Source organism: Ochlerotatus camptorhynchus, unplaced genomic scaffold, assembly GCF_037179485.1.
Source record: "Ochlerotatus camptorhynchus isolate MF236.1 unplaced genomic scaffold, CSIRO-AGI_Acam_v1.1 ptg000002l, whole genome shotgun sequence".
Lineage (NCBI taxonomy): Eukaryota > Metazoa > Arthropoda > Insecta > Diptera > Culicidae > Ochlerotatus > Ochlerotatus camptorhynchus.
In genome coordinates, this window is record NW_027040494.1 from 3,828,728 (window position 1) to 3,841,665 (window position 12,938).

Sequence of the window (12,938 nt, forward strand, 5' to 3'; positions counted from 1 at the left end):
TTAGGTTGCCGAGAATACGTAAATTCCCCTATTATACTTTAATCAGTAAGCATGATTTATCTTTGTTTTCCTTTATTTCTATCACTCCAACCCTGTCTGGATTTTTTTAAATTTTTTTTGGAAAATCAGGGAATATCAGGGAATTTATTTTTTATCATTGAATCGACGCCCTGTTGGTCTATAAATCTGTTTTTAATCAGGGCTTTAACTAATTTTAATATTGACCCGCGGTCGTATTGAGAGCGGTCGTCAACCAAGAAAAGAAATCTGCGAATATTTGTTTGATTCAAGCAAAAAGCGTTTAATTTCATTCATGTATCTATTGCATAATATTCCATGCATCAAAGCTGTCTTGCTGAGAAGTTAAACAATTGCGTAAAACTTCATAGGTTCCTTCAAGCTGTTCGCAAAAAACGGTTCTTTGCATTTACGATGTATGTATTCTACATGTGTCTTACCCAGAAGTTCACTCTGCCTAAGGAAGACCGTTCCATATAAAATTTCATAAATCACATCTTGGTTGTTACACTCGGTCATGTACCTTCCTCGGTAGCCAAAACAACGCTGTGTATTATACACGCACGTAAATGACAACAATTTACACGGCAGCAGCTGAAATGCGACGCGTCGAAAGGCACATCAGAAACACAACATCTAACGAAATCTCCTAAACATTCGTTGTCACGAAGGGCACCGGTATAAAATGTATGGTTATCGCACAAATCTGGCAGAATTCATTCACAGCTCTCAAGGAAAGTGCATCCCATAGTGTGGAAGTAACCGTCGCGATCTCCAGCAAAATGTTGAAACTATTCGTCTGCATCGTCGTGGCTTTCATCAGTCAGGCCGAATGCAAACCGTACAGCAAACCGAACCCGTATCCTGGTCCACAACGCCAATGTCGAACGGCTCATTGCAACGTGAATCCTGCTCTCCGAAACGAAGGCCTCTATCCGTCGACAAATCAGTTGCAGCGAGTAGGTGTCTACCCCGGTTGCAATGCGGACAACAGCCATGAATACGAAGAGAACCACCCGCCACCACCACCAGCCCCACCAGCCGAAAAGTGCGACAAATCATTGCCAGTTTCCGTGTGCGTGCAGATTCCTCCGGAAACAGCCTTAAAACTTCCGAAATGTGTTCTCCAGCAGATCGTGTACGCCTTGACCAGGAACGATGATGCCCCGGAACATACGCCAGTGGAACCACCATGTACTCAGTCACCATGCACTCAGTCACCATGTACTCAGTCACCACCTCCATGCACGCAAACAACACCCCTGCCGACACCCACCCCTACAACAACTACCGCAGCACCGGTGGCATACCCATCACTGAATTACCCTTTTAGGCCATCTGGCTATTGTGGATCGTGTCGATCGTCGCTCACTCCACGATACAACCAGTCATAATTGAGAGAACGTCGACCGCTGTGAATGAGTTTGACGAATATTATCTGTGTTTCGAGTGCAATGAGAGCTGGCTTATTTATTTATTTATCTATTTATTAGTAGCTAAATAAAACCAATGATCCCATGTAAAAATATAACATTTGTGTTATCACATTCCCCTGCGCTGACGGCCATAACATTTTCGATAAATGCTCTGGATCACCTATGGTAGCACAGCTCGGAACTGAAAAAATGACAATTTAGGATAGTTGCTTACATCGCTGTCGTTCGGGTCCTGTGGTGGAGGATGGTGACGGGGACTTCCAGCGTTGTATTCCATGTGTTTGAAATAATTCTGCACCTAATTGCTTTCCAAGTTGCAGCATTTTACCAGGATGGCACAGGCACAGCATCTTCAGAAATCCTCCAACGACATATTATAAAACAATACTCACTTCTGGTATAGGGGAAATGGATGTAATGTCCGCCTTAATGCCCCTAATTTGGGCCCATACATAAATTCAGCATTGGACTAAATTTTCAATAGCGACCAAAAATATCCATTAGAACCGTCCCAATGACGCGTTCTTCTAGAAAAAATTTATTAATAGTAGATTTTTAGCGATGGGCCCTATCTATGTTCCATAGGCCAACATTAGAGCCAGTTCCCCTAGCATCGATTTTCAATAGCCATGAATCAGAACCGGCTAAACCAGAACGCAATGCGTGCCTAAGATCCCACTCATCCCTGTCGTGCTTGTTGGATCCTGCCGCTATAGTTGTTCTGGCTATTTGGTTGAAATTGGTGAACCTTCTACTTTGGATTATTGGAAACAATTCTTCAGTGGCGGGTCTCCATACAAAAGTCGGACAAAATCTAAAATGTTTCAGAATCTGCCTGAAACTCACATATTTTGTAAATTTTGACATGCTGATTTCATGTTTGACGTTTTTATTTTCCTTGATTTGTTTTCCGTGCTGAGCACCAATGTTACCGACGCCAGGGCGGCAGCACCCACACCTGGACCCCCTACCTATCGACCCATCCACTCATAGACCTGGGACCAACGGGTTTACTTCCTTTCCAAAGGAAGGCGTGATCCGAAATGCAGGACTGTTACAAGATTTTCTAATTTTGATCCGCGAAATCCGTGATTTCTCAAAAGAAATCCTCGAGAAAAAAATAACCATTTGTATACTACATGGTATTTCTTTGAAATACTTTCACGTTTTAATTGAGAGCTTTCTATGCCTGGACCATCCTATGCCAAAGGAAGTAGATAAATTTTCCAACCCGAAAAATTAATAGACCGGACGGGAATCAAACTCAGTCGCCTCCAGCATGGACTTGCTTTGTAGCTGCGCCTTTACCGACTGAGCTAAAGGAGTATCGTTTGTAGCTTTTGAATTTTTTTTAATAGCATTGTATCATCTTCAGTAATTTATGTATAGTTTAAATTCTGAGTAATTAGTGAAAATATAAAAAAAACCCTTGCATTATGAGATTCTATTGATGATGAAAATTTTTTCTTTAATTAATGCATTTTCATTTGAAATGGAAATTTTCTTGAAAATTTATCTTTGCGTCCTAAATAATTTAGTTAATTTTGCTGTAATTTTCTCAATTTTTTTCCGATTCAAACCATGCAGGGTGCACATAAGCGAGAAATTACCAGAGTTTCATAGGTCACACTTTTTGGTCACGTCACGGTTGTGTATTTACACGGATATCCCTTGGGTTCTGTCCAATGGTGAGACATTTTATATATTTTTTTTTAATTCTAATACGAACCTAGCACTTTTCGTTGTCAATTTCATATTCGAATCGTATATATGTGACTTTGTGGATCATGTACGACTTATTACTATGTAGGGGGAGGTAGCTCATCGATTCTTCCGGTTCGCCTCCTAGCATCGTGCTATAAGGTACCAGGCGATAACCAGGGTAGTTGATCGATAGCTCGATGACGTCATTTCGTTGGCGTCTGCAATGGGAAATTCTCATAGCAGGCGTTGACGATGGGACGTTGTCGAGTTGTTGAATAGCAACTATCGTGGTAACTCACCGATTACCTGTCGATCTGCCAAATTTGGAAAGACGTCTGCATTGAATTGTCTCATACACTGGAACCTCCATTTACGAACCAAACCGGGGGTTCGTAAATCGAATTAGTGCGTAAAAAAAACCTCGTTATTTGGGATTTACTTCGTAAAACGAAAACTCGTTATTTGGGATTTACTTCGTAAAAAGAAAACTCGTTATTTGGGATTTACTTCGTAAAAAGAGGTTTTTGAAAATATTGTCAAATACCCCACAATATGGGTATTTTTGGAATCAGGGTGACGTGTAGGGACCGGAAATCGGTGTCTGACGCCATTTTGAAATCCAAGATGGCGGCTTCCGGTTACAGAAAAACTTGGAAATTCTGTCAAATAGCCCACAATATGGGTATTTTTGGAATCGAAGCGACGTATAGGGACCGGAAATCGATGTGTGACGCCATTTTTTAATCCAAGATAGCGGCTTCCGGTTACAGGAAAACAGAAAAATACCGTTAAATACACAACAATATGGATATTTTTGGAATCGGAGTAACCTGTGAGAACCGAGAATCCATGTCTGACGCCATTTTGAAATCCAAGATGGTGACATCCGGTTACAGAAACACTGGGAAATATAGTCAAATATGGGTTTTTTGGAATCGGGGTGACTTATTAGGACTGAAAACCCATGTATGACGCCATTTTAAAATTCAATATGATGACTTCCGGTTACACAAAAATAATGTTAAATAACCTACAATACAGGTATCTTAAGAATCGGGGTGACGTGGTGGTATTTGCCAATTTTTCTGTAACCGAAATCCGCCATCTTGGATTTCGAAATGACATCAGACATCGATTTCCGGTTCTTACACGTCACTCCAATTCCAAAAATACACATATTGTGGGGTATATGACAGAATTTCGAAGTTTTTCTGTAACCGGAAGCCACCATCTTGGATTTCAAAATGGCGTCAGACATCAATTTCTGGTCCCTAAACGTCACTTCGATTTCAAAAATACCCATTTTGTGGGGTATTTGGCAGAATTTCCAAGTTGTTATGTAACCGGAAGTCGCCATCTTGGATTTCAAAATGGCGTCAGACATTGATTTCCGTTCCCTATACGTCACTCCGATTCCAAAAATACCCATATTGTGGGCTATTTGACAGAATTTCGAAGTTTTTCTGTAACCGGAAGTTGCCATCTTGGATTTCAAAATGGCGTCAGATATCGATTTCTGGTCCCTGCACATCACCCTGATTCCAAAAATATCCATATTGTGGGGTATTTGGCAGAATTTCCAATTTTTCCTGTAACCGGAAGTCGCCATCTTGGATTTAATAATGGGGTCAGACATCGATTTTCGGTCCCTTCACGTCACTCCGATTCCAAAAATACCCATTTTGTGTTGTATATGGCAGAATGTCCAAGTTTTTCTGTAACCGGAAGCCGCCATCTTGGATTTCAAGATGACGTCAAACATAGATTTCCAGTTCCTACACGTCACCCTGATTCCAAAAATACCCATATTGTGGGGTATTGAAAGTATCTTCCAGTTTTTCATGAACCGGATGCCGCCATCTTGGATTTCAAAATGGCGTCAGACATGGGTTTCCGGTTCCTACATCTCACTCCGATTCCAAAGATATCCATATTGTGGGATATTTCATAGTTTTTCCCAGATTCCCATAATCGCAAAAAAAAACTCGTTATTTGGAATTTACTTCGTAAAAAGAAAACTCGTTATTTGGGATTTACTTCGTAAAAAGAGGGACGTAAATTGAATACTGCGTAAAAAAAGACTTCGTAAACGGAGGTTTCAGTGTATAATAATATTCCGCCCACTATATCACAAGAAATTGCGAGTAGCTGAGTGGAATGGAGATAAGTTAAGCATTGGGTACAGGACCAAGTCTCCCCTGGGTGGTGCAAGAAGATGAGCGCAATAGAATCATCAAGTTGCCATAAGGCACGGAATGAGACTATTGCATGGCTGGGTAGTCAAAGTCTTCCATACGTTAGTCATTTCAAGTGGATTAGAACAGGTTTAGGTTTAGGGTGGGCGTTGGCCAGATTTGGATTTTTCAGATATAATCCTATATAGGACCTAGATTATTTAATACACTAGTAACCTCAACTTCTGTCACAATGTTTCATTGTGACTAATCAACACTCAATGGGTAAAATATCAAATTTGCGGTAAATTTGAAAAAAAGGTAACTTGGAGTGTAGAGCGCACTGCCCACTGGACGATTCTGAAGCCTGACCAATATATATAGATACATTCATACCATTGGCATTTTGTATTTGAGATAAGACAGAGACAGGATGCGGAATGCCCGCTTAGGGGGAGCGTAACCCATGTTATGGCTTCCATTTATTAAATAGTTCAGATAGGCTGGAAATGATAGGTTCATGTTGAGAAAATGTACCATATGGTGCCCGTTCACTGATCAAAATTAAATTAGATTCAAATCGTCAGGCCCTGCCCTGTAATAAGGGGATTGACGATGATTTGTCAAGTTTCATTTTGCATTTGCATATAATTGTAAGCTTCGGTTTGCTTTTGTAATTGTAAGATAGATAGTTTGGCTCAATTGAAACATTGAGTTGTATAAACTTGACGAATCATACCTCTAAAATAGTAGTAGTTACAGTGCCGCATTATCTAACAACCACTGCCTGCAACTAATGTTGGAGGGGTCAGCAGGGCTGATTACGGATAAAAACTAACATAACTCTAACACTGAAATGATCCCGAAACTAACGCTCATTCATTGCACTTTGAGTCATAAAGTAGTTTTATTTATTTTTTTTCCTACTAATCTATCTACACACTTTGTTTTTTCTACCGAGCTCAGCTTTGTGGGTCTCGGCGGGGAGGGGGTTTCGCTGAGATCTCGGCGGGAGTGACATTTGATTGCCGAGTCTCGGATGATGCCTTTTCTAATAATCTGCCTACGTTCCTTTTATTTGTTATCTACTTCATCCCTTTTTTATTTGTCTGCTCTTCTTTCCTTTTCTCTTCTTTTGTTTTGTTTGTTTACATATAACTAATACTAATGCCTCCTTGTTTTCTCTCTAACCCTAGTAGCACATTTGTCGCATATTGGTTGTGGAAACTTCTATACAACTTATTTCAGTCATAAACAAGTTGTTGCAACTTTTTCTGACGAAACTGTGCTACTCGGGAATTTGTCTACTATGTCCCACCATCACGATGAGAGATGAGCTTCCGTACATGGTACACGCTCATATACACTCCCAAAATAGTATGCCGCAAGTAAGTATATCACAGAGGCAACTAAAGATCCAGAAACGAAAACCGATAACGCTGAAGATAATGAGCTGTGGTGATTTATATGACTAAATAGTATTATTTATTTATACTAACCTAAACACAACGTGGGGTGACCCAAATCCAAACGATCACTAACCAAAATAATAGACTTATCTTTTTTCAGCAGCACTACACCAGCCAGCAAAGTTCAACAATCCATCGTTGCTTATGCCTTTGTTGTCGTTTGGAACCAGTTTTGCGAGGTAGGTGACGATTGTGCGTATTTCTCGCGTAACTTTTGAAAAGAGCCTATATATAGCCTGAACAATACGTAAAGAGCAAATTGAAACATTGAACGTCGCGTGAAAGTGTAACTTAATGAAGGCCTAAGTACTTTTTCTTAGTTTTTAGTTTTCGGATTTGAAAGATCGTCGGTTACAGTGGCCTGCTTACTGAGCAGAAAAACGCGGTCCCAGGTCCTTACATATCAAAGAGATTTATGGTAAAATCGCTTGTGTATCGTGTATTTTGCGAAACTCGTTGTTGTCGTTGGTTCCGGGTTTGAATGGATACAAAAATTTGAGCAACGGTATTATGTGATATGAGGGGCTCGGTGGCCTTAGAGCAACCGTTTTTGCTTACTGAGCAGAACATCATGAGTCTAAAGGGTGATACGGTCAAAATTTGGTCAATATCAACTTGATGTATTTCTTTCAATTTTGCATTTAAAAAACCTGAACACCCCTCATTTTGAAGGTGTGTGTGTGTAGAATGTTGCTCCTATTTTGATTTTGGAATTCACTCTTCAGTTGTCAAAATGGCGTCCAAGGAAGAAGAGCAGCGTATCAAAATTTTGCTCGCGCATCGCGAAAATCCGAGCTACTCGCACGCAAAGTTGGCAAAATCGCTAAAAGTTGCCAAATCAACCGTTACAAATGTAATTAAAGTGTTTGGGGAACGTTTGTCGACAGCCAGGAAGTCTGGATCGGGAGGAAATCGAAAACCGGAAGCCGCTGAGACGACAAAGAGAGTTGCCGGTAGTTTCAAGCGAAACCCTAACCTCTCTCTCCGAGATGCCGCAAATAAGCTGGGTGTATCGTCTACAACCGTGCATCGAGCCAAAAAACGAGCCGGACTATCGACTTACAAGAAGGTAGTGACTCCAAATCGCGATGATAAACAAAATACGACGGCCAAAGCGCGATCCCGGAGGCTGTACACGACGATGCTGACGAAGTTTGACTGCGTGGTAATGGACGACGAAACCTACGTCAAAGCCGACTACAAGCAGCTTCCGGGACAGGAGTTTTATACGGCAAAAGGAAGGGGAAAGGTAGCAGATGTTTTCAAGCACATGAAACTGTCAAAGTTCGCAAAGAAATATCTGGTTTGGCAAGCCATCTGTATCTGTGGCTTGAAAAGCAGCATTTTCATAGCTTCCGGGACTGTCAACCAAGAAATTTACGTGAAAGAGTGTTTGAATAAACGTCTGCTGCCTTTCCTGAAGAAACACGGTTGTTCCGTACTGTTTTGGCCGGATTTGGCATCTTGCCATTACGGTAAAAAGGCCATGGAGTGGTACGCCGCCAACAACGTGCAGGTGGTTCCCAAGGACAAGAACCCTCCCAACACGCCAGAGCTCCGCCCAATTGAGAAATACTGGGCTATTGTCAAGCGGAACCTAAAGAAGACCAAAAAACTGGTAAGGGCGAGCAGCAGTTCAAGGCAAACTGGCTTTCTGCGGCGAAGAAGGTGGACAAGGTGGCTGTACAAAATCTGATGGCAGGGGTCAAGCGTAAGGCCCGGCAATTCGGATTTGGAAAAGCGGAAGCCTAACTGAATATTTTTCCTGAATTTTATACTAATTGAACTTGAAAAAGAAATTTAATTTGATTTTTTAAATAAACGATTTCACCGATTTACACGCGTTTTCCCTTGACCAAATTTTGACCGTATCACCCTTTAATCTCAGGCCCATCCACATTCAAGATTCGTCAATCGTTTTATTTGTTAATATGACTACATGGTAATAACAGTAACTCGGTGATTAAAAAGGTGCTCGTCTGCCTAGTGGCACACGTTTTTGCTTACTGAGCAGAAGACCGTGGGTTTAGTCCCAAGCTCCTTCGCGTTATATGACCGTTAGGACATCAATTCAGCTTATCGTTTACCAAAACGAACCCTGCTGCAAACCCAACCCTCTTATCCAACATCCCAGTGATTCCTCGTGGAAGTGCAGAGGTGTTCTCGGCTTCCATCAAAGCGAGTGTCATGTCAACACAATCCTTCCCATTCCTTTCTTGACCTGTGTTCGGGCGCGGCCGGCGCTGGTATTGCCTAATTTAAGATCACCAGTTTTTACACATTGAAGATGATTGCTAGTCCCAAGCATCGTCTATTGGTTCTCTGTGTAATTACAGCTGATCTGGCAATAACAGAGTAGCAACCGTGGGTGGTCAATCAAGCTCAAGCTCAAGCTCAAGCTCAAGCTCATGTACGACTTATTACTATGTACCTATAGGTTTTATAGGTTTTCAGTTGACATCAGTTGATTTGTTTTACTAGATCAACCAAGACTGCAATAATGTCTGTAGTATCGAAAAATGTCCAATCAGATTCAAAGTGTCTATGTGGATCATGCATGATCTATTTCCGAGTAATCCAGATGTTGCAGGTTCTTCAAATCGTCCTGGAGTTTAGATAATTTGATCTACTAGATCAACCGAGATTGGGACAATGTCTTTAGTATCCAAATATTTCCAGACAGATGCACAGTGTCTATGTGGATCATGCATGAGCTATTGTCATGTATACCAGATGTTTTAGGTTCTCCAAATCGTTCTGGAGTTCAGATGGTTTATTCTACTAGATCAACCATGACTGGGATAAAGTCTGTAGTATCGAAATATGTCCAAACAGATTCATAGTGTCTATATGGATAATGTTTAATTATTTCCACGTATACCAGATGAACTAGGCTCCCCAAATCGTCCTGCAGTTCAGATGATTTGTTTTACTAGATCAACAAAGGCTAGGATAATATCTGTAGTATCGAAACATCGATTTGGAAATCCTAGAACATTTGGCATACACGGAAAAAGGCTGGCATGAATCACATAGACACTGCAAATTTGTTTGGGCATATTTCGATACTAGATATTGGATTAGTCTTGGGTGATTTAGTAGAAAAATAATCTGATCTCCAAAATGATTTCAGAACCTATAACATCTTGTATACGTAGCAATAGGTCGCCAACAATCCACATAGACGCTTTGAATCTATTTGGACATATTTCGATACTACAGACATTATTGGAGTCTTGGTTGATATAGTAAAACAAATCAACTGAACTCCAGCACGTTTTGGAGAACCTAGAAAATTCGGTATACATGGAAATTACTCGCATATATACGATTCGTTTATGATTTGACAACGAAAATTGCTATGTTCATATTGGAAAAAAGGAAAATGTTTCACATTGGACAGACCTCAGGAAATTATAATCCGGGACGGAAAGGTTAGTCCGTTCGCGATTTTCACGACATCATTTCCGCGATTTTTGCGACTGAAAGTTCAAATCCGCGACAAATCCGCGAAAATCACGAAATCCGCGCCTGTTGTAACAGCCCTGGAAATGTTATGCCTCAAGACATCCTGGCGGCGCTGACTGGGATTGAACCCAGGCCTGCTGGGGTGAGAGGTAATCACGCTTACCACTACACCACCGGCACTGCTACATTTTTGACGTCGGAAGTCATAAAAAATTTGAACTAATCCTCCTAAAATGTGATCTACCTATGAACCCATTAGTTGATTTTTTGTTAAGCTATATTAATTCATAATAATTTTCTGTTAATTTAGGATGCTAAATTCATTATCCATTGAACATCGAAAACGTGAGCACAGACAAGAGATAGGGTGCTTTGCGTTATCTAGTCTCGTACCTCTCTCAGTTATGGTGAGCTGTGTGAAGTAAACGAACGAGCAGATGGGAAATGAGCAAGTTTCTGTTGCGGCGTGCATAGCGATTTCTCATCTCTTGCTGGTCGAGCGGGGAGCATGGGCAGTTAGGTGATAGGGGAATTTACGTATTCTCGGCAACCTAAGCAGCGACCTTCTAGCTCTAAGGAACGCACACATATGCAGATTTGGTTTGTTTACAATCTTTTGCTGCCAGCTGCTCTAACAATTTCAGTCGAAAGAATTGTCAAAAACTGTTTTGAAACGCTTTTACAAAGCTCCAATCTTCTCTAGTGAGAGCGAGTATTGTCGGCAACCAGTTTTTCTTCGGCAACCGTTCCATTAGAGCTGCATGTAAATCTGCTGTTCTATTATCGGCAACTCGAAATCAGCTACAATTTGTAGTGCGTGTGTTTCATTTCAAGAAAACCTTGCTAGATTGCTTTTTCTCAGTGGTAAAAATAAAGTCAAATTGAAGCTGAAAGCATAAAGAATCGTTTGCATGCATTCAGCGAAGTGTTTTCGTAAGAAAATCCAGTGAAAATAGTGTTTTAATTTGGGTTGCCGAAAATAGTCTGGCATGCCGAAGCCGTCATTTCCCCTATTATGTGTAAAATTAAATAGGTATGAGTGGTGAATATTGTAAATACCGCTATCATGACATATTTTTCTTTCTTTTTGTTATAATTTACGGTAAAAAATTAATTGTTTAGTCGGCTTTCAACCATGGGTATTTTTCTTTCACTCTGATTTCAGGATACTTTGAAGAGATAACATCCTGATTATTTTTTGAAAATTTGTAGAGCTGATTATCGGTGATATGTGGGTTCAAGTAGGGTACAAGCTGAACCCTCATAAGACTTGCAACGTTTGTAACATGTCTCTATTCATGCGATTTTATTTTCGACAAGACTTCTTAGTAGCCTAAAACTCTGTACTGAAACGGCCCCCTCGATCTTTTAGATCATCCGTACAAGATGTATTGCTCCTGATTTTATTGAATTGATCTTTTAAATTTTGCTGCACACAGTACAGGTCGGCAAATATGTATACCAGAAGGTTTCCGGTCGTACCATACCAGAAAACATCCCAACAGGACGCTGAAACGAGCAAGTACGAGCAAGTTCTGACCAAGTATAACAGATGTATTTTGATGGACGGTAAAACTTACGTAAAAATGGACTTTGGACTAATTCCGGGCCAGCAATTTTACTTTGCTAAACGTAAGGAGGATGCTCCGGATAAATTCAAATTTGTATTTGCAGATAAATTCGCTCGCAAGTTGATGATTTGGCAAGGCATCTGCAGTTGCGGAAAGAAAATAAAGGTTTTCATCACTGGAGCGACTATGAATAGACAACTTTACAAGAAGTAGTGTGTCCAAAACATAAATTTGCCGTTCATTCAAGCACACGAAGGTCCCGTAAAGTTCTGGCCTGACTTAGCCAACTGCCATTACAACCGCTATGTCATAGAATGGTATAAGCAGAATAATGTCGATTTTATTGAGAAAAGTATCAATCAACCAAATTGTCCAGATTGTCGTCCCATTGACAATTTTTGGACGATTATCAAGCGCAAATTGAAAAAATGTGGCAAAACAATCAAAACACCTTCTGATGTGGAGAAGTGGTGGCAAAGACAAGATGAGAGGCATTCGGTTAAAAGTTCGAAAATTCATCCGAAAAGCTGATGGTAGCATGCTAAAGAGTCTCGAGTATCCGTTTCCTTGATCTCTTTGACCAAGCAATGTTGATGGATTATGTTTAAATATTTCTAAACTCTTTGCTACGTCTAGTTTTCAAGGCAAAGATACACTCCGCAGGATATTAATGTTATCCTTTGTCAAATTGTGCCCCTCTGAAAATATATGTTCTGCAACGTTGGATTTAAATTTATAATGAAGTCCTTTATCCATCTCTTCGTTAGCCTTCTTTTTTACCCCTGCGATGTGTTCCTTAAACCTTGTTTCCAAAGTCCTTTTCGTCTGACCAATGTAGATATTATTGCAATATGGACAAGAGATTTTGTAGACTCCGGCTTTCCCTAAGACATTTATTGAATCTTTTGTTGATCCTAACAGTGACTTCAGCTGATTTGTCCTGCTGCTGAATACTAGATCTAGGCCAAAACTTCGAAATCAATGGTTTAGTAATGTTTTTGTCGAAATTCACCGCTACCCGTTTTAAACCCTCAATTACTGGTGTAAGAGTTGTCGAAGTATGCCTAAAACGATCCCTTGTTCTTTTATCGATTACTG

The 12,938-nt window shown here is 40.5% G+C and overlaps 1 protein-coding gene across 1 annotated transcript; it reads left to right on the forward strand.

Moving 5' to 3' along the window:
- The first annotated feature begins 800 nt into the window (after positions 1 to 800).
- LOC135699804 (ESX-1 secretion-associated protein EspI-like) lies at positions 801 to 1,412 on the forward strand. Its single transcript, XM_065220184.1, has one exon. The coding sequence runs from the start codon at positions 801 to 803 to the stop codon at positions 1,410 to 1,412; it is 612 nt and encodes a 203-aa protein (XP_065076256.1).
- The last annotated feature ends 11,526 nt before the right edge of the window (positions 1,413 to 12,938 follow it).

Bases quoted from the DNA above. Each gene is read 5' to 3' on its own strand.
- LOC135699804 (XM_065220184.1), top strand. From the start codon at position 801: ATGTTGAAACTATTCGTCTGCATCGTCGTGGCTTTCATCAGTCAGGCC.